The sequence below is a fragment of the Miniopterus schreibersii genome (genome assembly GCF_964146895.1).
Source record: "Miniopterus schreibersii genome assembly, chromosome: 8".
NCBI classification, from domain to species: Eukaryota; Metazoa; Chordata; class Mammalia; order Chiroptera; family Miniopteridae; genus Miniopterus; species Miniopterus schreibersii.
The window spans coordinates 10,586,722-10,610,865 of NC_138109.1; the positions used below are offsets into that span (position 1 = coordinate 10,586,722).

At 51.7% G+C, this 24,144-nt stretch overlaps 1 protein-coding gene and 1 long non-coding RNA gene across 10 annotated transcripts in view; one reads left to right on the top strand and one right to left on the bottom strand.

Moving 5' to 3' along the window:
- Positions 1 to 7,375, top strand: part of LOC308560510 — a 12,373-nt gene extending 4,998 nt beyond the window's left edge. Inside the window, exons 2-8 of one of the 9 annotated variants that reach the window (XR_013999338.1) lie at positions 971 to 2,976; positions 3,403 to 3,510; positions 4,865 to 4,927; positions 5,073 to 5,736; positions 6,115 to 6,188; positions 6,601 to 6,759; positions 7,061 to 7,375. This is a non-coding gene — a long non-coding RNA (uncharacterized lncRNA). Of the gene's footprint in view, positions 1 to 970; positions 2,977 to 3,402; positions 3,511 to 4,864; positions 4,928 to 5,072; positions 5,737 to 6,114; positions 6,760 to 7,060 lie in introns of all 9 variants that reach the window. The other 8 variants (XR_013999342.1, XR_013999343.1, XR_013999337.1 and 5 more) reach the window with 8 other exon arrangements.
- A 1,517-nt stretch (positions 7,376 to 8,892) lies between these two features.
- FAM43B (family with sequence similarity 43 member B) lies at positions 8,893 to 11,354 on the bottom strand. The gene has a single exon (XM_081145343.1). The coding sequence runs from the start codon at positions 10,934 to 10,936 to the stop codon at positions 9,941 to 9,943; it is 996 nt and encodes a 331-aa protein (XP_081001469.1). The 5' UTR covers positions 10,937 to 11,354; the 3' UTR covers positions 8,893 to 9,940.
- Positions 11,355 to 24,144: the final 12,790 nt, after the last annotated feature.

Consider the following 24,144-nt stretch of genomic DNA (forward strand, 5'->3'; position numbering starts at 1 on the left):
TGTGTGTGTGTTTGTGTATAATATTTTCATGTATTTCTATCAGTTCCTTTATATTTTTGAAGCTATATTGTTAGATGCATATATGTGTGTGATCATGATATATTTTTGATTTATTGTTTATTTTATTAATATGTGATGTTCTTTTTTGTGTCTCATGATTTAAAAAAACACCTTTATATTCTTTTTCCCCCTGATATTAATGTTTATAGCCCATGGATCTTTTTATTTTAGGAGTTCTTAGCCTTTATTGAACCATAGACTCATTTGTCAGCCTGATGAGTCCTATGAATCCCTTTTCAAAACAATATTTACAAATGCATAGAATTATAAAGCAAACCAATTGTATTGAAATAGTTATCAGAATAGTTAAAATATTTATGATATTATATTATATGTACTTTTAAATTAATGTATTAAATAACAAGATCTAACAGTAGGCCCAATAACTGCTGTGATTTTGAAGTGATAGGAGTAAAAGATATTTTGGAATAATGCAGTAAAGTGATATGAAAATATTTATGTTTCTTATGGGTGACAAAGTCAAAGGTACTGCTTATATTTCTGTGACTTGTTGTCAACATTTATAAATGACAGGAATGCTAAATTTTAATTAGAGGTTGGTGAAAATAAAGACATATTTTTTTCCTTCCAAGTCCATGGACACTCTGAACTATATCCAATGACTTAAGACAAGAGCCCTTGCCTTATTTTTAATCTTTTGGTTCTTTGTTGTGAGCCTGTTATAAATGACATACTACTAGTTTAAAAAAATACTTTCTGAGCATCTTTGTCTTTTATGCTTATTGTAAAACTGTCCCATTTATACTTATTGTAATTACTGCTATATTTTAGAGTTTCCCCTGCCATCTTATTTATCAATATATCAGTTAGAATTAGGTTTGACTTATAGAAAACTCCAAATAATAGTCATTTAAATAAGATATAATTACATCTCTCTTTCACTCCACAGTCATTAGGGACCCAGTTTCCACCTTCTTAGCTTGCAGCTTCTATTTTCAAGTTCATCTCATGATCCTGGATGGCTCCTGGAGCTTAAGCCTTCACAAGCTCATTCCAAGCACCAAGATGGAAGAATGATGGAAGAATATAAAGGGTGTGCCTCCACTTAGATTTCATTAGCTAGAACTTAATTATGTGGTCTCACCTAGCAGCAAAAGAAGTTGGGAGATGTTTTTTTTTGGCTGGGTATATCCATAACCTGAATAAAATCAAGGTTATTTTATTAAGGAAGAAAAGGACAGTGCATTTTGAGTGACTATTAGCAGTCTTTGTTTTCGTCTTCCCACCGCAGCTAAGTGCTCAGCCAGCAGTGGCTCTGAGTCTTCAATATGGTACCTGATCTGGAGAGAACCAGCCCGCCATCTGCTGGCAGGTTGGTTACAGTGGATTCCTGTCATTACGGAGGCGGCATAAATCTGACCTCACTGGAACAGCATTTTTTTTTTCTAGCTATGGGTTTGCATTCTCTGCCTGTCATGCCTCTGCCAGCGACATCATTAGTAAATTTACTGAATGTCTTGTTCACAATCATCGTAGTCCAAATAGCATTGCTTCTGACTGGAGACTTCATTTTTCAGCAAAAAAGTAAATAAATTGACAGGTGAGCATGAGATTTACTGGTCTTGTCACATACTCTTATCACCAGAATCATCTGTCTTTATGGGTTGGTGACATGGCCTACTGGGACTCAGTCAGTGTCATCTAGAGGACAACACTGTATGAACCTGAAGTGTTGGCTGGAGGAGAGATGAGGAGAGACCACTCTGAGTTCCAGCTGGAAGCGCATAGTATGGGCCAAGCAGAGAGGAAGGTGGAGGCAGCAGATAGAGGTGGTGGCCTGAAGGGTCTGGGAGAGGATTCAGGAAGGGGCTCTGGTCCTAGCTTTGTGGGTAAAGAAAGAAGATCATCCTGACTTGTCACACCTGAGTCTTTTTAATTCTTACAGGACCCCTTCCCTCTGCCCAGCCTCTAGGAAGCTGGCAGCCAGCACTCTCCTCAGGAGTCAGGGCCACCAGCCCCTGCAGCCCTGATATAGCCAAGACACTCCTTGGTGTGGAGGATGCGTCACTGGAGCAGCGGCCAGGAGACTTGGGCTCCATCCAGTCAAATCTTTACTAAGCACCTACTATGTGCCAGGCACTGCCCTCAGCAGACAAAGTGTCTGCCTCATGAAGCCTCTATTCTAATAGGGGAGATTGCTATGGAACAAGTGAACAATCACATGATCAAGACCTCTTCAGATGATGACAAGCACTGTGAAGTCAACAGGCAGAGCAATGGGACAGATGATGGCCAGATGGGCCCATAATAGTTTGAATTGTGTGTGGGGGTGTGGGGTGTGTGGGAACAAAGAGGGCTTCTCTGAAGAGGTGACATTTGAGCTGAGATCTGTATGTGAGAAGGGGGCAGCCATACAAAAACCTGAGGGAAGTGTGGTCCCTGCATAGGAAATAGCAAATGCAAAGGCCCTGAGGCAGAAATGAGATTGTCGTGTTTGAGGAATCTGACTGGTAAGAGGGACAGGAGGCAAAGTATAAAAAGAGGCTCCTTCCCTTTGCCATTAATTCTCTGTGGGATTTGAATACATCTCACCTCCTCATTTTACCCCTAAATTTTGGACATCTGTGAGCTGAACTAAACCTTTCTTGACCTATTTTTATTTTAACAGCTTTTGTACAGAGGAGAGGATATTGGTCTGGGAGTCAGGAGACCTAAATTACGGCCCCAGATTTTCCAGTAGCAAGCTGTGTGACCTTGGACAAAGCCCCTCTCTTCTCTCTAAACCAGGGAATTGGACCACAAGTTCGAAGGGCCTTTCCAACTGAGACGGCCCAGCACCAGGAATTAATGTAGACTCTTCTTGATCCCATTTATTTCCAGCCCCCATGTGGATATGCTCAGCACACGTCTGCACCTTCTTCCAGGCAGTGTGGTCAGGATATCTGCACACAGCAGGTGTTTATTAGATGCTTTTAAAAACCACGAGACAATCTGAACATGCATTAACAGGGGATGGGCAAATACACTGTGCAGCTATTAAAAGAAAAATGAGTTGGATTTACATCCACCGAGCTGGAGAGAAGCACGTGATGTAAGTGAGAATAGAGCCAGTGGCAGAAAGTGTTTGAGAATGACTCCATTTTTGTAAAACCAAACGACAAAAGCTCTATGTGTGTATGTGGGTTGGTTTATTTCACAAGTCAGGAGACAGGAAGGAGAGACTAAACCGGTCTGTAACATTAGTTACCCAGGAGTGTGTGTGCTGAGGGTCTGGGGGATGGGGAAACAGAGGGGTACCAGGGAAGAGCATTAATTTTTTATCATATCTTTGTTGTTTCACTGGTTGCAAATAAAAATGTGTTGCTTTTATAATCTTTGAAGAAGAATTTAATGCATCTCTGAGGAGTCGAATCGCCAGGGGATCCACCCTTGCAGACATCTCTTCCCATTGACAGCAGGCCTGCTCTGTGGGCAGTGCTCCGCCCCATGGTAAGTCAGCCCGCTGCTTCCCCTAAGGACGGGAGCGTTCCCAGGGCCTGCCCTGCCCAGGCCTGCGGATCAGTGGGATCTGGCAGAGGGGTTGATGTGAGGCTAGTCCCTGAGCCTTCTGCCCTTTGGAGCCTGCGGGAGTGAGTGTCCACTGTGATCTTGTTGTAACACCCGTCTCCCCTGTTTCAAAGGCTGCCAAGTGACCACCTCCAAGGCCAGCTTCAGTGGCTAGAGGTGTAGTGGAGCTGCCCAGGGCCTGTGGCATGCGACATCACAAGCATGGTTCCCACGTGAGGCGCAGATGCCCCAGCCCTGCTTTGGAGCTCCAGGGCAGCCTGAGCTGCAAGGGCCTCCCGGGCCTCCCAGGCTATGTCTCTGCCTGCAGACAGGGATGCACCACCCACCCCTCAGGTCTCACTGGGGGCGCTGTGTGTGTGTGTGTGGGGGGGGGCTTATTGTTTGAGCTCCACAAGCTGTTTCCTGGTCATGTTGCTCTCCCCTCCAGGAAATCCCTGCAGATGCCTATTTAAAATCTCCCTCCTGGCTGTCCATGCTCATTTCCTGGGCAGGGGGCTCCTTCCTCTAAATAGGAGCCCTTAGACCTGGATGTTATTGAGCCGCCTCCTTCCTGCTTTCTTGTCTTAGTGCCAATAGGGAAGCACCCTGCCCCGGCCCTGTATGGTTTTTGATGCTTTTCAAAGACCTCTCGAATTCCATTCCATTTAAATGGTCCCTTAGAATAACCATCTGAGGCAGGAATGCAGGAACATTGCATCCATATAACAGAGAAAAATGGAGATTTGGAGCAGTTTAGTGACTTGTCCACATCCCAGAATAAAGAAAAGGCAGTTCCAGTCCTTTGTCCCCGAGATCAGCCCGCTCAGGCCATGCTCCATCTTGAGAAGGGTCCCCTCCCCACCGAAGGTTCCCCAGGAAATGGGCTTAGTAGACCAAATTTTGTCTACTGAGCTCACTACAAATTGCAGCTGAGTGACCAGGGTGGATTCGTGATCTGGGGTGACATCCAGAGGCTGGCCTGCACCGATTAGCCTCAGGCTCCAGCACTTGAACAAAGGCCAGAGGCTTTGGTCAGACTGAAGAGGCCTGTGGAATTTGCTCAGAGCCATGTGCTGATCAAAGGCATGGAGGGACAGGCGTGAACAGGGAAGGGAGCCACTCCATCGAGAGGAGGCTGGGAAGGTGTGTGAGACGCAGCCAGGATGGAAGAGCGGGTGGTCCCAGAGAGGGAAAGGGCCTGGGGACTTTTGGATCTCATGAGCAGGCTGGATGTCCCACAATCGGGCCCTGTAACAGACCCTGAAGCTTTTCAATGACTCCCCTTCCCCTTTTCCAGAGCAGGTCCAGGGCTTTCTCAGATGTAATGGACCGAAAGCCCAACTTACGCTGACTTCAAAAGGTACAACTTATTGGCTCAATGAACTGAACACTCCAGGGGCAGATCTGGGCAGGCCTGATGGGATCCAGGGACTCAAGCCACATCATGGGACTTTGTCTTGCTCTTTCCATGTCCTGCTCTGCTTTTCACTGTGCTGGCCTCTTAGGCCCCCCCCTTTCCTCATGGTGACAGCATGGCTGCCAGTGACACCAGACATACTCCCTGCCTCTCACCAACTTCAGCAGAAAGTGAGTGTCTCTCGTCCCAAAAGTTTCAATGAAGTCCCAGAATTAAGTTCCACTGGCTCTGGTCATGTCACCTGCTCCTCCTGGAGCCCATCTCTGGGGCTGAGGAGGGGGGACATTCTGACTGGTCAGGCCTGGATCATGTCCCCCCTGGAGCCCATGTGCCTGAAGTCAGCTCTGCTGGAACCCCAGGAACCAAGAGCGGGGAACTGTGGTTCCACCAGGCCCACGGGCAGTGGGTCACAAGGAGAGTGCGTTGGTCAAGGTAAGCTATGTGCTGCTACAAACAACCCTTCCTGTCAGTGGCTAACGCAATGAAATTTTATTTCTGGCTCCCGCTGGTGACAGGGGTGGGGCTCTACTTCATGTGGCCATTCAGGGACCCAGGCTGGTAGAGGCGTTGTCATCTTCAACATGAAGCTTCCAAGGACATCCAGCAGGGAGGCAGGAAAATAAAGCAAAGGTTATGTTTTGTGCAGCCCAGGCCTGGGAGTGACAGTCACATGACAACACCTCAGTGTGGCGGGGACCAGGAGAGTTTAGCTGTGTGCCCAAGAGGAAGAAGAAGCAATCTCTGCCATGAAGGTGCGGGTGGGTGGGTAGGGGAGAGGAATGGGTGCTGGGCAGGCAAAGCCAAGTCTACCCGGGCATTCCGGCACAGCCAAACCCTAGCATTCTTTTAATTTTTTTATATTGATTCATTTCAGAGAGATGAGTGAGACTTTGGGCATGTAGCCACCCCGGGGCAGGAACAAGCAACACATTTAGTGTCTCAGAGACCAGGCACCTGATCTTATCCCAGAGCTGTCAGCTAGGGGAGCTCCAGGCAAAAATGACAAAAACAAACATAACAGTAGCAGCTCTCACTTACTCGATGTGCTAAGTCAATTATCCAAATGCACCGCCTTACTTCATTCTCCCAATAGCTGAATAAGTTTCACTCGCCCATCCCTGTTTTTACAGATGGAAAATCGAGGCCTTCAGAAACCTACCAAAGTTATACAGCCCTCAAGTGGCAGCGCTGGGACCGGCGTCAGGTCTGCCGAGGCCAAGCCCAGCTTGGGCCGCCTGTGTGTCAGCGCCTGTGGCTGTCCCCATGGTCCTTCCGCCGCCCAGCTGCGCATCTGGAGGGTGGCTGGCCACCGCCGGGGGCTGCTCTGTATTTTGAGTGTCAGCCCTGTGCTGGGGCTGGGCTAGTGCAGAGAGTGGGAAGGCTCTGGAACTCTGAGCAGACCCTGAGGACAGAGGCCTCAGTTTCCTCCCCTGGCTTCAACTCGTCGGCTGATTTTCTCTTCAGAATAGCCATCTGTCTGAACAAGGCGTCTGAGGATAGTTCCTCAGCATCTCTAGGCAGAAGCTTGGCAGAGGGAACGTTTCTCCACCCACCTACTTTCCTGTTTCATGGTGGCCCTTCCATCTGGCTCATTCATTCATGTGTTCATTCAACAGACTATCACTGAGCACCGACTCTCTGCCCTGCTGTGGTCAAGGTACAGGAGGGGGTGGGAAGATGAAGATGGATCAGTATGAGAGATAAGACACTGACATGGAAACAGTCATCCCAGGAGCAACAGGAGGACCACAAGGGAAGCACAGGCCCCGTCCTGGGTGAGTTTGAGAGGAGGGATCACCCCAGATTTGGCAGGAGTGGAGGAGGGGTATGCATTAAGGAAAGATTCAAGGAGGTGGAATCTGAGCTGGGCTTTGGGGAGAGGGTAGGATTTGAAAATGTGTAGCCAGAGGGAAGGACATTCCAGGTCACGAGAACAGCATAGGCGCAAGCCTAGTGGTGGGGGCACATGGCATGTCTGGGTAACGGGGACAGGCCCACATGTGGAAGAGCAGTGGAGTCAGGATGACACTGGGGGGGGGACAAGAATTTTACCTCCTCCCAATTTTCATTTTACAGGTGGGAATGTTGAAGCCGGGAGAAGAGACGAAGGGGCACCAGACCGCTTGACCAATGGTTCAGGGCTCTTCTCGATTCTGGTCTAAGCTCAGGGAAGAAAACCAAACTAAGTGCAGAGGGGGTGATAGGCATGGTTTCCCAGGTTTCGTCTCCCTCCCTTGGTAGCAATGATGCCTGGGTCCCGGGGGCTGGAGCAGCCCCAAACACCCCACTCTGTGGCCTGGAGGCAGTTGGCACTGTGCTGGCTCACTCGTGGATTAGCTCATCCTCAATCCACTGGAGGAGGGAAGTTGGACCAGGTCCACTGCTACCAGGGACGGGAGGGGGGGGGGCCACAATAAAATCCTCACCTACAGAGAAGTGCCCTCTGGGTGCAATGGCTGGTCTCCACGCGTGCTGGGCATTTTATTATTTACCCAAGCATTTTCAGACACCTGATTCTGTTTACTTCTTACAATCAGCCTGCAAGGTAGATATTCTCCCCACTTTACCACTGATATAGGTGAGGCTTGGAGAGGCTGAATGAGCTGCTCAATGTCACACAGGTGGTAAGGAGGCAGAGACTGTCCTCTCACCTGGGTCTTCTAACTCTGGGTCTACAGAGCAAAGGGTGAGGGAGAGAAGGAAGGAGGTGGCCCTGTGTGTGTGTGCGCGAGTGTGTGTGTCTATGTTTGGGGAGGCTGCCAGAGAAAAGTGGAGAGCAGGATCTGAGGCTGAGTGTGCGCCTGTAAATGATCATATAGCAACTGCTCCTTTAATCATGTGCATCTCATTGGAGACTGTCGGAGTCACAAGGGAGGGAACTCCGGACCCCAGTGCCTAGTTCAGTGCCTGTCCCAGGGCAGGCACCTAGTGAATATCTGAGCATGAACCTGATTAAAGAGGGCCTGCTCGTGACCTTGTTTCTGGGTGAGGTTGTCTCTAACACCGGAGGTGCCTTGCCCACTGCCCACCCTCCTCTCCCAGGCCTGACATCTCCCCACTTCCTTTCCTCTTCCTGTAAATGTGGAGAAACACCAACAAAAACCCTGTCAGTGGGTAAGAGGGAAGCAACTGTCATGCAGGGCATCCTTGTGTGGTGGGTCCTTGTCACCCCTTCCAACCCTGAACATGTGGAGTCAACCCCAGCTTTCTCCTTCAAAGTCCCTGACCCTGCCTGGGTCCCCCAGGGTGCAGTGGCGGTGGTGCCCTTTGTTCCAGCAGCTCCAGGGAACAGAGCAATTGTGATCACTGGTGATTGCAGAGGCCACTCGTCTGGGCTCCGGATAACTCCGGGATCAGTGCCCAGCTCAGCACAGGAATAAAGAAGATATCCAAGCTCAAGATGCACGCTGTCACAAAGGTCTGGACAGATTTCTCCAGCTCCTCTGAAAAATACTGCCCACCCCTCTCCTTTACAGCCCGCCCCCTTTCTCAGCCCCGAGGAGACACTGTATAACATTTGCTTTGATAGACACAGGGATCTTCTCAAAGACACATAGCTGATGAGGAGCCCCCTGCCCAGTGCTCTCTTCCTGCCAAATGTCCCAGAGACACTCGCATCTGAGTGCCCAGGAGGAGACGTTCCGGGAGGCCAGATCAGACAGTGGGCACTCCTCCAGGGCTCGGCACATGGAATTTGCAGACGAGGCACCTGCTACTGTCTCATTCCCTGACATCAAGGGAACAGCTTCCTGGCAGCAGCCCTCCTACCTCCCCAACCCTGAGAGTTGGCTTCCGCTGCTAAAGGGGACTCTTCCAGGGGCCTTCTCCTTTCCTTTAGGGTTCTGATGACAATCATTTCACCCCCAGCTGGCCCGGCATCAAACACAACACAGGAATGATGACAAGGCTGAAAAAGCAGGTCTACTTTATTTACAATGATCAGTTGGTGACACATAGATCTTTGGGCTTTTTGTGGCCTTGTTGACAGACACCTGGGCAGGGGCCCATCCCTCTGTTGGGGTAACGCACCCTCTTCCTTATGCTGCTCCGAGCATCCAGCTGCTGTCAGGACCCTCCCGCCCTGACAAGCCTCGACTTGGGGCCCTCTCTCCTATGTCCAATTTCTGGGTAGTCAGTGTCCCCAAGCACCTGCCAAAGGTTCTCCTTACCTCCTCTGGAGGCCCTGTCTTGGTCCTGGTTGTGGGGCACCTAGTGGGCAACCACACACATCTGTCTGCCGAGACATGGGGAGGATGAGGAGTCCTGTGGGGATGCCAGGTGCAGGGCACAGGTTGGTGCAGAGAGCTGCGACCTGGCCTCAGCTGTTGTTTGAGTTGGTTAGACCCTCCCCGTCTTCACCAGAGGCAGAACGGTGGAGTCCCAGGAGTCCTCCAAGGGGTAGAAAGCCAGGCACAGGGCCTGAGAATTCGTCCTTGTGTGTATGGCTGGGGACTCAGTTCCCACCTTGCGCCTGGCCTCAGTTCTCCAGGGCCACTATTCTTCGGTTAGGAGACTGGCTCACCAGGGCGGGTCTCACCCCAGGCAGGAAGGCTAGACTGGCCAAGGGCAGGGCCACTGCCTCCACCTGGCCAAGGGCCACAGTCACCCTCCTGGATTTCTGGAAACTTCTCCCCCCTTATTTTAAGAGGATTTTTTTGGTCTATCAAAGAGACTTGGCGTAAAGCGTAGGAGGCATTTCCACAGTGGAGGGCGCCCAGAAACTCCTGACGGGGGGAGAGGTGAAGACTGAATACTCCCTCTCACTTGTCCCCCAATAATCAAGGGCATATCAGGCGTCACCCTGAGCCAGGGTGAGGCGCAGAACGGACAACGGAGACCAAGAGGGGGGAGGGGCAAGGGCCGAGGGACCAAGGAGGAGCCAAGCGGGCAGGGCCGGGGTTGGAGGCTGAGTCAGGCCGGCCGGGTCCGGGGCCGAGAGTCCTGCGGGGTCCCCCCTCAGCGCGCCTGGCCCGCCCGCTCCCTGGGGCCGGCCTTCCAGCGGCGGGGCTGCGCGGGCGGCAGCGGCGCCGGGGGGCCCCGCAGGCTGCACGTCCTCAGCTCCCGGGTCAGGCTGAGCACCTCGGCCCGCTCGGGCTGGGGGGCCCCCTCCTGGGGCTCCTGCGCGTCCCGCTCCTCCTCCTCCTCCTCCTCCTGGATGCTGCTGAGGCGCGGCCCCCCGCGCCCGCGCTCGCCGGGCGGCGGCCGGTAGGCGCACTTGGCGTTGAGCAGCCGGCGCAGCGGCGCGCGGGGCAGCGAGGCGGCGGCGCCCCCGGCGCGGAGGTGCTGCTGGCGCACGTGGCGCGCGTCGCTCTGGCGCTGCAGGCGCTTGAAGTCGCTGAAGGCCGCCAGCGCGGTCTGGCGGAGCAGGCGGGCCAGGGCGCGCGCCTTGTGCGCCCGCGCCAGCAGCACGGCGTGGCAGCGCAGCACCACGGCCTTGTGGCGCGCCTGGTGGCGGTAGACCCAGGCGAAGACGCGCGGGTGGCGCCCGTCCGCCGCGCAGTAGGTGATGCGCGGCAGCAGGTAGGCGTGCGTGGGCCGGCGCGCCCCCGGCGCCCCCGGGCCCCCCGCGGCGCCGCGCTCGCACGGCTGCATGCGGATGCCGTGCGGCCCCAGCGTCAGCTTCATCTTGGTGCCCCCGCCCGGCCCGCAGCGCGCCCAGATCTTGCCCACGGCGTCGTCGGTGCAGCCGTCGCCCTTGGCGTGCAGGGTGACGGCGTTGCCCAGGTACCACACGGTGTAGGTCGGGTCCTCCTTGTTGAGCTCCGCTTTCTGGCGCCGGCTGCGGAACACTCGGCCCAGGCGCTCCAGCGGCCAGTCGGGCAGCAGGTCCGGGCAGGAGCGCAGGAAGCTGGAGAGCAGCGACGTGTAGGCGAGCCCGGGGCTCAGGCTCTTCGCCTTGCACTTGGACTCATCTTCCACCAGCACGAATTTGCTGCGTCTCCAGGGCAGCATCGCGGCGGCGGCCGAGGGCGCGGGGGTCTCCGCGCGCGCCCGGGCGCCCCGGCCAGCCGCCGGGGTAGGGAAGGGCGCGAAGTCCACGGCCCCGGAGACAGCGGCGCCCAGAGGTGGCCAGCGCCGGGCAGGGCTGGCTTCGCAGATGCCCGGTGCCCAGCCGGGCCGGCCGCCGGGATTGTTCGGGCGGCGGCCGAGCGTCCGGGAACGGCTTCCCCCGGGGGCCGCTCCGCCGTCCGGGAAGCGAGGAGGGGCAGGGGCAGGGGCAGGGGCAGGGGCTCGGCCTGGAGGAGGCGCCCCCGGCCCGAGCAGGGTGCACCCCGCGGTCCCCGCCGCCCAAACTGAGGCGCCAGGGGCGAGGCCTGCGGCGCGGGGTTGGCGGCCGGCTGCTCCGCGGGGCGGACGGAGCGCGCGACTGCGGAGGGGACTCCTCGGGCGTCGCGGCTCCACCTCCCAGGGCTGCCTGCATCACCGGGCGGGACCGCCGCTCTCTTGTCCCCTCCCCTCGCCTTCCTCTCTCCTCCCCCTCGCCGGCCGGCGCGCCTCCTGCCCGAGACCCGGCACAGGCGCGGTGGGGCGGGTTTCATCATTGTCACCGGAGCAGTGTGGGGGGGGGGGGGGGCTTAAGGAGTTGCAATCTCCTGACATGTGCGCGCGCGGGGGGGGGGGGGCTTTGCCAATGCAAATTTCCCTGGCCTCGCTGGTGGCCTCCAGGCCCCTCTCGCCGCTTCAGGGACCCCCCTCCTCTCTCTCTAGGATGCCCCCAGGCGCTCAGCGCGGCGCGGCCTTACCCCCATTTCTAGGAGTGGTTTTGGGTGGGTTCCTGATGGGGCCGGCCTGGCTGGCTCACTTGCCTCCTGTCTGCACAGCGGAAAGCCAGCTGAGGTGGCCTGAGCAGTGCAGTGGAAAAGTACTGTCGCCTGGTGAAGCTTTCTCCCAGGTTCTTCCAAGGTCGTGGGCCAGGCAGCTTCTCCTGAGCTGGGAGGCCAAGTCGCTGCTCCGGTGGCGGCTGGTGCCCCTCGCTTGGCTCGAAGCAGGGAAGGGTATCCTAGGAGGGCGAGGGAAACTTCCAGAGCATTTCAGAGGCCTGTGGGCATAGCAGATGAAAAGCCCCTTCTTTCTGGCCAGAGGGCAGCCTCTGGATTCGCCAGAGGATTAAAAAAATAAAACTCCAAATTGTGAATCCCTCCAGTATTCCCCAGCGCCCACCGGTTTGCATTCATTATCTCTTTAATCCTCAGGACAGCCCAGGCTCAGTGAAGCGACTTGCCCAAGGTCACAGGGGCTGGTAGGAGGTGGAACTTGGGTTCCACTCAGGCTCGGGTGACCCAGGAGTCCACCGTATGCTGCACATGGGTGGGACATTTGCCACCCTCCCCTGGGGCCCTCCAGTGGGGGCTCTAACTAGGGAGGGGTTCTAGTGTGCTGGGAAGAGACAGTTGTCCCTTTCAGGATTTGTTAAGGCACAAGCTCCCTAGAACCTCAGGTCTGCTCTAATGGGGGCCCAGGGGTTACTGCAGTCGGCTCTGCCTAAGCCTGCTCCTTGGCTTCAGAACAGGTCATCTGGGGAGCCCTCCAGGTGAGGAATGAGCAGAGTCTCGGTTGGACCCCTCCAGACCACAGCAATGGACCTCGGAGAGTGGGGCAGGGATGGGCTCCACAGTGGGGGCAACATGCAGGGCAGAGAACAGGACTAGGGAGAGTGGCTGGGTTCAGAATCCTTGGGGAAATAAAGGCAGAAAACTCACAACAAGGCTGCATCGCTGAATGCTCCTAAAATGACGTGCAAATAAAGACCAAGAAGCTACTTAGGATTGCAGAACCTTGGTTTTGGCGTGGCCTCACATATTACTGGTCCACTGCAGCCTTGCTTTATTTTCAATATGGAAGTGTCTTTAGTGCCTTTTGCTGATTATAAAAGTAACTTCGTGCTTGTGGTAAAAATCACACAGGAAGGACATGGAAGTCTCCCCCTGTTCTCACCCCGGTAACGTAGATTTGACCTCGTTTCCCCACGAGAGAACATGCCCTGAGAAGCACAGAGATCATTCATGTGCTTTTCATGGCACCAGATCTGCCCCTGGGGGTTAATGAAGACATTAGCTCAACCAGCTTCCCTTTATAGCAAGGACTTCAGGTGGTTTTTTTTGTTTGTTTTGTTTTTTAAATATATCTTTATTGATTTCGGAGAGAGGAAAGGAGAGGGAGAGAGAGAGAGATAGAAACATCAATGATGAGAGAGTCGTTGATCGAGCCCGTACCTGGGCATGTGCCCTGACCGGGAATCGAACCCCGATCGCCTGGATCCTAGGTCGACGCTCAACCGCTGAGCCACGCCCGGCCGGGCTTCAGGTGGTTTTTGACCTGAAGGACAGTTCATTGAAAAATCCTGCTGTCTCCTGCCTTGGGTCTCCTAGGTTCACCCTCTGGACCTTACTGCCTTGGGGTTCCCCTCCCCCCAAATGTCAGGGGCTGGTGGGAGCGGCCAACAGCAAAGTCTCAGTTTGCAAGGCCGAGATACCTCCAAGGCTAGCTCCTGAACTTGCTAGGGTTAACACAGGACACCCAGTGAAATCTGAGTTTCAGATAAACAGCAGTTTTTAGTATAAGTATGTCTGAAGTATTGCACGCATTTTATCTGGTAACTAAGCCTCCTGCCTACCGGAGACCAAGAAACAACAAGAAGCCACAGACAGGTGTGTGTTGCACGTTGGAGCCTCCCTAGGCTTGCTCCCCAGTCCTGGTTCTGTGTTGTTCCCATCGCTTTTGAAAAATCCTCTTGGGGGCGGCGGTTGGAGAGGAGAGAGGTCACCCAGGACTGTGTGAGATCACAGCATGCAATAGTGTGTCTTTAGGTTAAGTCCCCTGGACCTCACAGCAGCATTTGGCGTTGTTAGCCCTTGTTAACCGCTCACCTTGGTTTCCTTGGCAGGGATTCTCTTACCACTTCCCACCCCCGGGACCACTCCTCACTCATAGGCTCCTCCATGCACCCCCGGGCATGGCCTTCTGCTCGTCTCCCTCCAAACTTGTTCCTTTAGAGGGCTCAGCTGCCTTCAGAGCTTCCATCGTCTCATTGTTCACTTCCAAAGACAACCACTCTTTTACACATTTTAGATGGCACTTCTGTCACATGTGTCCTTAAATAACACTTCCAATTCAGATTTCCCACTTTTTAAGACATGATCTATTGCCTCCCTGCTATGGAAGATGAAGACTTAATGCCCTTTTATTTGCCCCGTCACACATGTCCTGGCATCATTATTTAGTGTTTGTTTATTATGACTACGCAAATATTCAAAGCTGGGCCTTGAAGCGCGCTACAATTCTGTTTCCCTTATTGGACAACATTTCGCTTTCCTTGCATACCTATCACTAAAAAGAAACCAAAAAACTTCCTTGCATACCTATCGCTCATTCATCCCCCAACTGTCCAACCTGGTCGAACGTACCAGGTGATCTTTTAGGCCTACGTGTTTTCTTAGAGACACAACCCTCTTGGAGGCCTCCCCCCTGGACTCCAATCTGAACTGCTTACCCTATAGACTTACACAGCTATTGTGTTGGGACTTTGCTCTGCCACCATCCTAGGAATTTCCTTTGCCTCTTTCCTGGGCTGGATCCAGTTTTCTGGATCCCTTGCCCCATCCCCCCCTTGATTTATTTCCATGTTTTGGCAGAGCATATATAGTCCAGTAGCTTTGATTGATGGTTGTGCTGGGTGTAGAATTCTGGATTGGAAATAAATTTCCCTCAGAATTTTGAGGACATGATTCACTGCTGTTGTTGAAAAGTCAAATGGCATTTGGACACCTAATCTTGTATCTGTGAGCCAATTTTTCTCTCTGGCAGTTTCTAGAATTTTCCAGAGGTCTAAAGTTTCGTAATAATGAGCATTTACTCTGGGCACTTGGTGGGTCTTTTAATCTGCAAATCAATTTTGGGGACATGTCTTTGTGCTGATTTCTTCCATTCTGTTTTTTGGTTTTGTTTTTTTCTATTTTAGTTGGCTATTGGGCCTCTTGGATTGATACTCTTAATTTTTCAAAATGTTCTTTCCAATTTTTCATTTTAAAAATTGTTTGTTCTATTTTCTGGACCGTTACCTCAACTTAATCTTTCAACTTTTCTCTTAGATTTTTTTGTGTCTCTTCTCATAATTTTTCACTTCTAAGAGCAATTTCTTGTTCTTTTTTTATAGCATCCTCTTCTTGTTTATGGACATAGTATCATCTCTGATATCTCTACGAATGTTAATTATAGTTGCTTTAATTTTTAATTGTGGTAAAATACACATATAAAATTTATCATCTTAACTATTCTTAAGTGTACCTTTCCTGTTGTTAAGTCTATTCACATTGTTGTGCAACCCGTCTTCAAACTTTTTCATCCTGCAAAATCAAAACTCTGTCTATTAAACAACTCCCCATCTTTCCCTCTCCCTAGTTCCTGGCAACCACCATTCATCCCTCTGTCTCTATAAATTTAACCTCTGTAGATACCTCCTCTAAGTGGAATCACACAGTATTTGTCCTTTTGTGACTGGCTTATTTCACTTAGCATAACGTCCTCGATGTTTCTCCATGTTGTAGCATGTGTCAGAATTTCCTTCCTTTTTAAGGCTGAGTAATATTCCATTGTATGTATATAACATATTTTGTTTATCCATTGATGGACACTTGGGTTGCTCCCACCTCTTGGCTGTTGTGAATGATGCTGCTGTGGACATGGGTGTGCAAATATCAATTTGAGACTCTGCTTTCAATTCCTTTTGATATATAACCAGAAGTGGATTTGCTGGACCATATGATAACTCTATTTTAAATTTTTTGAGGAACCACCACACTGTTTTTCATAGCTGCTGCATTATTTTACACTGCAAGAGGGTTTCAGTTTCTGTACACCCTTGCCAGCATTTGTTATTTTCTGGTTTGTTTTTGTTGTTGTTGTTATTGTTAATCCTCACCTGAGGATATTTTTTCCACTGATTTTTAGAGAGAATGGAAGGGAGGGAGGAGAGTGAGAGAAACATCTACATGAGAGAGACTCATTGACTGGTTGCCTCCTGCATGTACCCCGACTGGGGCCAGGGACCAACCTGCAACCCAGGTATGAACCCTAGACCCTTCCCTGTGTGGACTGATGCTCTAACCACTGAGCAACACCAGCCAGGGCTAAATTATAGTTGTTTTTAAAAGCCCTCTTCAGTTTTATGCATTCCTCGGCTCTCTGAGTTCCTTTTTCCTGTTTTTAATTTTTTTATAATTAATTTTTTAAAATGTGAGTCTTTGACTTTCGTGCCTACAGTTTTCCTCTGACATCTGGCAGTCCTGGCTCCTGAGAAGCGCGGACGCTGACTCGGGGGGAGGGAGGTGAACAGGACTTGTTCTGTGTGCACCTCAGTCTCTCATGTAGTGTGATCTCGCTAAGACTCTCTCCTCAATCAGACATCAGCCAGGCTTCCCTGAGCCCGTTTCTCCAGCAGTCCCATCCCAGCCAGGCCTGCATTGCCCAGTTTTAGCAAGAATCTTAAATCAGTTTAGACAGAGCTCCCAACCCTCGATATCTGATACCCTGCCTGCCTGCAGCAGGACTCCTGTCAAGTGGGAATCCCTCGTGCCCTTGATGTTTCCACTTAGTAATTTCCCACCACCGACCCCCACCTGCTCCTTGGCTGTAAATCCCCACCCGTCCCCGCTGCATTTGGCACTGAGACCCATTCTACGTGAGGTCTTTTCCCCGACTGTGATAGTTTCTGGTTAGAATCTGCTTTCATCACTCTACCTGCTCTATTGCCCTGCTCTGGTTTTCCTTTAACAGCCCTCAAATGCATGTAGGTCTTTTCTCCTGGGCCGGCTGGTGTCTCCGGAGAGAACTGCTAGAGCCTCTGCCCGGGGGGCCCTGGTGAGCGGAGCTGGGTCCTCCCATCTCGCTCCGTGGTGTGCAGGCTGCCAGGCAGTCCGTGCTCAGCCTGGGGCCTCCCTGACCCTCGGCCGTGTCCAGGGTCCTCGGTCCAGAGGTTCTTCGGGTCAGTTTCCCCAGAGAGTAAAGCTTCAGCCTTTTGGTGCGAGGGGCAGGGTGGGTATCTTCACGCTGCTCGGGAGAGGGGCGGGCATCTGGGGGTCTCACCGCGAGCTTTCACCCGTTCCTGGGTTTTAGGCTCCACCTGTGCCCTTCTAATCGGAGAGTCCGCTGCCTGAATTCCTGGGTTGCCAGCACGCTGTGGCCGCATTCTTGCTGGGTTCCCATCTTCTCCACTCCGCCGAGCTTGTTACCCCTTGTCCATGTGTCTCCCATCCTCCAAAATGTTAGCACCTCTCAGCTGCTGTCGTCGCCTCTCTCTCTTTTCCCTGTCATTTAGGCCACTTTTATTCTTTTATCGTCATTTTAGTGAGGCTTGGGGAAGGAAGGCGGAGTTTGTCTTAATCTCCCATGTCTAAGAGAAATCTCGCCTCAGTGGTTTCTGATGGTTGATAACTGTGCTCAAGATTCTTATATTCACTTGGTCCCATTATCGTTTGTTGCTGGGAATGTAAAAGCACCTCAGTGCATATCGATTGATTAATTAATGCATATTTTCATGCATTTATTCAGTAACTGTTTTCTGCCAGTTGAGGAAGTTGGACTAATTTGCCATCGTTTGGACATTCTGCCATCTTAGGGTTCATTTTATTCGGCGGGTGCTGAGTTCAAACATAGACCCTGCGGGGACACCTAGTGGCACGGAAGCCTTTCCTCTTGTAGCCTCCCCCCAAGACGGCTCCTCGCCTGCTGGGATTCGTGCCCCAGTGCAGTCCCCCCCAGTAGGGCCGCCCTGGTGACGGAGAAGGGACTGCATCTCTGTCACACTGTCCACTCCGCTTGCCCTGCCTGGCGTCTGGGGCCTAGTAGGTGGGCAGCTGAGCGAGCCGTGCCCCCGCCATCCGACTCCAACTGCACCCTTCCCGCTGCAGGAAAGACAGCTTAGAGCAAATCCCTGATTGATGGCAGCTCGGTGCACTGTTCTAACGGCCAGCGCATACGCTTTCTTTTTAAGTCTCACTTCCGACAGTGACTCATTTCGTGACCTTGGGTTGCCTGCCTTTCCTCTCTGAAAGATGTAGACAGCAATTGGTACAATGTTTCTCTGCAAGGCTGTTTCTTCTAGAGAGATTTTGGCAAGGTTTCCGGGGCTCTTAAAGCATAATTTTCTTAATCCCCAGGTGGCTGTAAGTGATTATATAGGTGGTGAATAGGAATGAACTATGATTGACTGTGTGGCTGTATCTCAGTTATGGGGGGGTGCCTTTTGGTGCTAGATGGGTGTGCTTCATGGGTGCATGTTTTTTCAAAGAAGAGTCTGTGTGCTCTGGAATGCTCATGGACACCCAGAAGTCTGCTGTGGATCTGTCTGAAGCTGTACTCATTTCTAATTCGTCTGGCCCTGCTCATTTCTAACAATAACAAACCGATATTGACTGAAAGTTTGCTATGCGCCAGGCATTATGCAAAACCTTTTCCTTTCTTGTAGCCAATCCTCACGATTACCTTTGCAAAGAAGGAACTATTAGTTCCTGTTTTATAGATGAAGGAACTGAGATTAGGCTCAGAGAGGTTAAATCACTTCCCTAAGGCCACACAGCTAGTAACTAAAACCGGTCTGGCATGCTCTTAACCTTAGGAAAAAATGGTGTATTTATAACTAAGGAATAAAGAAAAAGAGGAATGTGACAAAAGCGACAGTTTGTTCTGAAGCATTTTAAACATCAAGGAGACTTCAGAATAGCATTCGTCTACAGTCAGATGCGCAGTTACTGAGTGGTATGGAGCAGGAGATGAGAAAGGTGATGGATGGAAATGTTACCTTCAGGGCGCCTGCATTTGAGAGATAAGCCCTTGGTGCATCCATCAAATCACCGTCAAGTTCAAAGCAAAATCATGTTTGCTTACCAAGCAGAGTGTCTAAACCGAGGCCAGTATTAGGGTCTCAGGAATGGGACTGGTAAGAGGAGACACCTGCAGCCCACCATGCCTTGAGCCAGAGCAGCTGGGATCAAAGACTGGGCCAGAGGAGGGGATGTCCATGTTGGCTCCCTTTTGCACTGACCCTCATCTCAGTGTAAATCTCTCCAATTGACCCCCTAATGTAACCACATATGGTCACTCTTCATGCTCTCAGCCAGCCACTCAACAAATGGCTTCTCAACAAATGAACACTCGCTATGTGGCAGGCACAGGGCATATGTGGCCCCTCTGGGGCTTATGGTCTTATTTAGGAGAGGGATATGTGTCACAGGAATAGGCAATAAAGAAACCGTTGGGCAAATAATTATCTAATTATGTGGTGTGGAGCACAGAGTGCTCCTAATTTAGTCAAGGGATCAGAGGCCACCTGCCCGGGGAAGTAATTTCCTTGGAGGGGGTTGCCAGGGGAGGGGCTATTAAAAAAAAGACCTAGTGTCTTAGTTTTCCATGTGTAACAAATCATCCCCAAACAACCATCTCATTGCCTCTCATGGTTTCTGTGGCTCAGGAATTTGGGATCAACTCAGCTGGGCAGTTCTGGGGTCTCTCATGAGGTTTCAGGCAGATGCTGGCTGGGGCTGGGTCATCTGAAGGGTCAAGTGTGACTGGGGGTCCACTCGGGCATGGCTCACCCACATGCCTGGCAGGATGGCGCTGGCTGTTGGCGGAGGCCTCAGTTTCTCTTCATGGGACTGCTTGAGTGTCCTTGTGGCACGGTGGCTGATTTTCCCCAGAGTGAACGAGCCAAGAGGCCAAAGTGGAAACTACGAAGCCTTTTCTGCTTTGTTGCAGAGCCACAGAGTGTTTCTCGGCCACATTCTATTGGTCACACAGGGCCAGTCCCGATCCAGCGCACATGGGAGCGCGTGAGTGCTGGGTGATGGGGTCATGGGGAGGCATTTGGGGGCTGGTTACATAGGATAGGTCGGTAGGGGTTAAATGATGGCCCTTCCATGCAGTGTTTTCCTGCAGCCCTCTCAGTGGATGGCTGGTCCCTGTCCCACGCCCCTCAACCACTGGGCCTGCAGTGGGTTAGATGTCCCTGTTGTTCCCTGGTGTTGTCCACAAATCAAAGTCCCCTTTTCCTCTCTAGATCTCCCGTGTCACTGGACGACATCTCTGCCACGGTTGTCTTACAGCCCCAGGGACCCTCTTTCCTAAAGACTCTAACTTCTGGCTCCCTGTTTTCCGCGGTCCCACTCCTGCTTCACTCTTGCTGATCTCAGGATCCACAAAAACGGTCCTTCAACATCCCGGCGTCCTACTGCAGCCTCCGAGGACCCTGTGCTCCCCGATACCAGCGCGCATTCCCACTCTCGTACCCCTGACCTTGCCATTACCAACAACTGCAGCTCCTTCGTAATGTCAGCTTAAAGCATCCCGCAGTATACGAATTCACCTTCCGGTGGCCCATCTCCCACATTCTTTGACTCCACCTGGTCCTCAGAGCTCATTTCCCTTCTCAGTCAGCTTCAACCCAACTTCCTTGCATATCCCTGTGTTAGTTTCTTCTTGCTGCTATGACAAGTGGCCACATACTTAACGGCTTAAAACAACACAGATTTATTCTCTTACAGTCCTCGAGGTCAGAGTCTGAAGTGGGTCTTGCTGGGCTGACATCGAGCTGTCGGTAGGGCCATGTCTCTTCTTGAGGCTCTAGGGGAAAATCTGTGGCTTGCCTTTCCAGCTCCTCAAGGCCACCCATGTCCCTTAGGTCATCGACTCTTCCTCCCTCTTCAAGTCAGTAACACCAGGCTGAATCTTTCTCTTTCTGCCACTTCTCTGCTTCTGTCTCTTCGCCCTTCCTCTGCCACATATAAGGCCCCCTGGGATGGCATTGACCTAACCGGACATCACAGGACAATCTCCGCATTTCATGGTTAACGGATTACCAACCTTAATTCTATCTGCAGCCTTAATTCTCATTCCTGTTTGCCGTGTAATCTAATACATTCAGAGACTCCAGGGATTAGGATGTAGATGTCTTTGGGGGACCATCATTCTGCCTCTCACAAGCCCCCTAAGTGCATTCATTGCCTTTCCCCCAGTTTATTTCACTGACCTGAGCAAACTCCCCAATCTCTTTCCATCCAGCTGACCCCTACTCTATGTCTGCGCCCCGCAGCTCAGCCAGGCTGGAGAGAGACAGAAACCACAGGTCCCACCACATTCACTCGCAGCCACTCGTCTTCAGTGAACCCTCCGCTGCCAGGCAAGCCTACTACGCTTCCCCAGTCCATTCACCCTCCCTCTCCTGTTTCACACCTCCCCCTCTCTCTTCAGACCCCCACGCTTCCTTACGGGTTCTTATTTTCAGCTGAAGCTCTTGCTTCCTACTCCCCCAAGAAAACTGGGGCTACAGAAGAGGACTTCCCCAGCCTCAGCAGCACGGCACCGCCCGCCCGCATCTGTGCCCATCCATGGCCTCCCTGGCGCTGCTGTGGATGGGCCGCCTGAACCTGGCCCCTCCACTGGAGCCGGGAGCCCACCCCTGGCCACTTCCTCAGGGTCTCACTCCAGAGAGCCCTGCACTTTCTTCTGTGTTATCAGTTCCCCCTCTCCTCTCTCGGATCATCAGCATACAAACAAGCTATAATTTCTTCCATCAGACAAGACACAAAGAAACAAAAACTAAAACCCTTCGATCTTACGTAGACTCTTCAGCTGATGCTTATTTCTCTGCTTTTCTTTATGGCAAACCTTGAAAAAGTGTCCTCTGCTTCTTGGGTCCAGTTCCTTCTCTCTTACTCTCTTGGGTCTACTCACATCCGTCCTGGGCTTCCATTGTGCTTCTCAAGGTCAGCGATGACCTCCGAGGTGCAAAATCCGGTGGTGGATTCTCATTGCTCACCTTCCTGAGTTCCCACCAGCGTTTAATTCTAACTCTTGACCACTCCTTCCTTCTGAACACACTTCCTTTATGTCGCTTGGTGTCCTTCTCGCTCAGCGACCACCCATCCCAGGCTCTTCTGCCGAGTTCTCCTTGTGGCCTTGAGATGTGGGCCTGCCCCGTGCTCTCTTGGTGCTCGCATTGAGGCTCTTGTCTTGAAATATCATCTTATAAGCTAAAAACCTCCAAATTCTCTGGGTAGACGATCTCTCCTCTGAGCTCCAGACTCTTTCCTACCCTCTACTTGGAGGTCAAATGAAAATGCCCAAACCAGGGATGGCCATGCCAACCTCCCAGTTACTCAGGCCCAGAACTTTAGCATTAATCTTGACTCCTCTGTTTCCCTCACACCCTTAACCAATCCGAACCCGTTCACACCAGCGCCACCTGCGAATATAGCCAGGCTCTGAACCCTCCTCACCAAGTTCTGTGCAGTTGAAAATCCATGTATAACTGAAGTTGGCCTCCACACGTGTGGATTCCCAGCCGCAGATGGAAATACCGTTTTCCATGAGGTCACCAAGAAGGGCATGGGGTGCTCCAACGTACTGTTTTCGATTGATTGAATCCTCAGATGGGATATCTGGGGATGTGGAGGTCCAACTGTATATTGAAAAAAATCCATGTTAGCCAGACCTGTGCAGTTCAAACTCATGTCGTTTAAGGGTCAACTGTATGTGTGTGTATATATATGTATGTATTTAACTGTGTATTTTTGAATGAATGGACTATGGCTATGTTTGTCTGTTGATGAGCTATGTGCCGCAAGCAACAGTGACTACTGTGTGAAAGCGCCTACGTGGCAGGCAGTGTCGACAGAGCCTGGGGTGGCTTTGAGGAGGGTTTTAGGCAGCCCCCCACCCCAGGCAGGCACATGGGAGCTGAACTCCCCTCCCATCAGCCAATTTTTCCCCAGGCTGCTTCAGTGCAATTCGATTGAATTCTTTGATGTTTATTGAGTCCAGAGGTGGAAGGCTTGGTCCCACCCTGCCACTCCAGGAGATGTCTAGAAAGAGCCTCATCTCTTCACATTTCAGCCAGAGATTCATCTTCGGTCTGGCAAACAGTATTTAGTTACCATGGCAACCGCACTTCTAAAAAAAACGAATGTCAAGTAACATGAGGATCCTAGTGCTCATGGCAACCGCCGCTGCTGCATATTTTGGGGAGAAAATGTGTCTTGCCTTCTTCCTGCCTGTGAGCTGGGGAGGGTGAAGGTGAGGTTAGCAGCACCGGGTTTCCTCCCACATTTGATGAGACACTGAGGTTTTTGGCCATAACAGAGTCAGAGGCTGGTCCTCTCCCCCCATGTAAAAACAGCTCTTTTCTACAAGGTCATATAACCAATACCTTCCCCCTAGTGCTTGGAAGGAGGCCTGTCTTTTGCCCCCTCTCTTCTTTGATGCTCCAATCCCTGGAGACTTGTGTGGGTTCTACCAGGGATGTGGCCATACATGGGCGCACACACACACACACACACACACACACACACACAACTGTGGCTGCGGCTCTGACAGGTGTAGGCATCACCATTCACCCATTCTTCCACGTCTTGGCTCATCGATTCATTCCTGCATTCCCTTAGTAAACATTCACCGAGAGCCTGTAAGGGGCCAGACCCTGTGCTGGGGCCTCGGAGGCAAACAGGACAGGCCTCAGGATGTGATCCTGGGCTCTCCAACCCAGACTCTTAGCGAGGAGGTATGTAAACACATAAATTACACTGCAGCCTGAAAGCAAGAGGCGTGCAGGAGGTACAGGAAGGAAGGGAGTGATTAACTCCGGTGGAGATGGAGGTGGGGGTGGACATCGAACAACCCAGCCTTGTTTTAGGTTCTTTTACAGAAAAGATTGGCCAAACTACATCCGTTCGAGGAAGATTTAAGAAAAGGTCTCTAGCAGTTTCTCAGAGGAATGTTGACTGGACATCTGTGGCCTCAACTGAAGATGTAGATTTTCCCCGTTATAATGTTTCTGAAATCGGGACTTGTTTATGATCAATGTATATGTTTAATGGAGTGTTTATTTCCCTACTACCAATTAAATTTATGGTGTGTCTTAGAATCAAGGAAACGTGAGCCCGGCCGGGCGTGGCTTAGTGGTTGAGCACTGGCCTAGGATCCAGGAGATCGGGGTTCAGTTCCCAGTCAGGGCACATGCCCGGGTTAGGGGCTCAATCCCCAGCAGAGGGCATGCAGGAGGCAGCCGACCAATGACTCTCTCATCATTGATGTTTCTCTCTCTCTCCTTCTCCCTTCCTTTCTCTGAAATCAATAAAGATATATTTTTTTAAAAAATCAAGGAAACATGAGAT

Excerpts from the sequence above, each read along its gene's own strand:
- FAM43B (XM_081145343.1), bottom strand. The coding sequence starts at position 10,936 with ATGCTGCCCTGGAGACGCAGCAAATTCGTGCTGGTGGAAGATGAGTCC.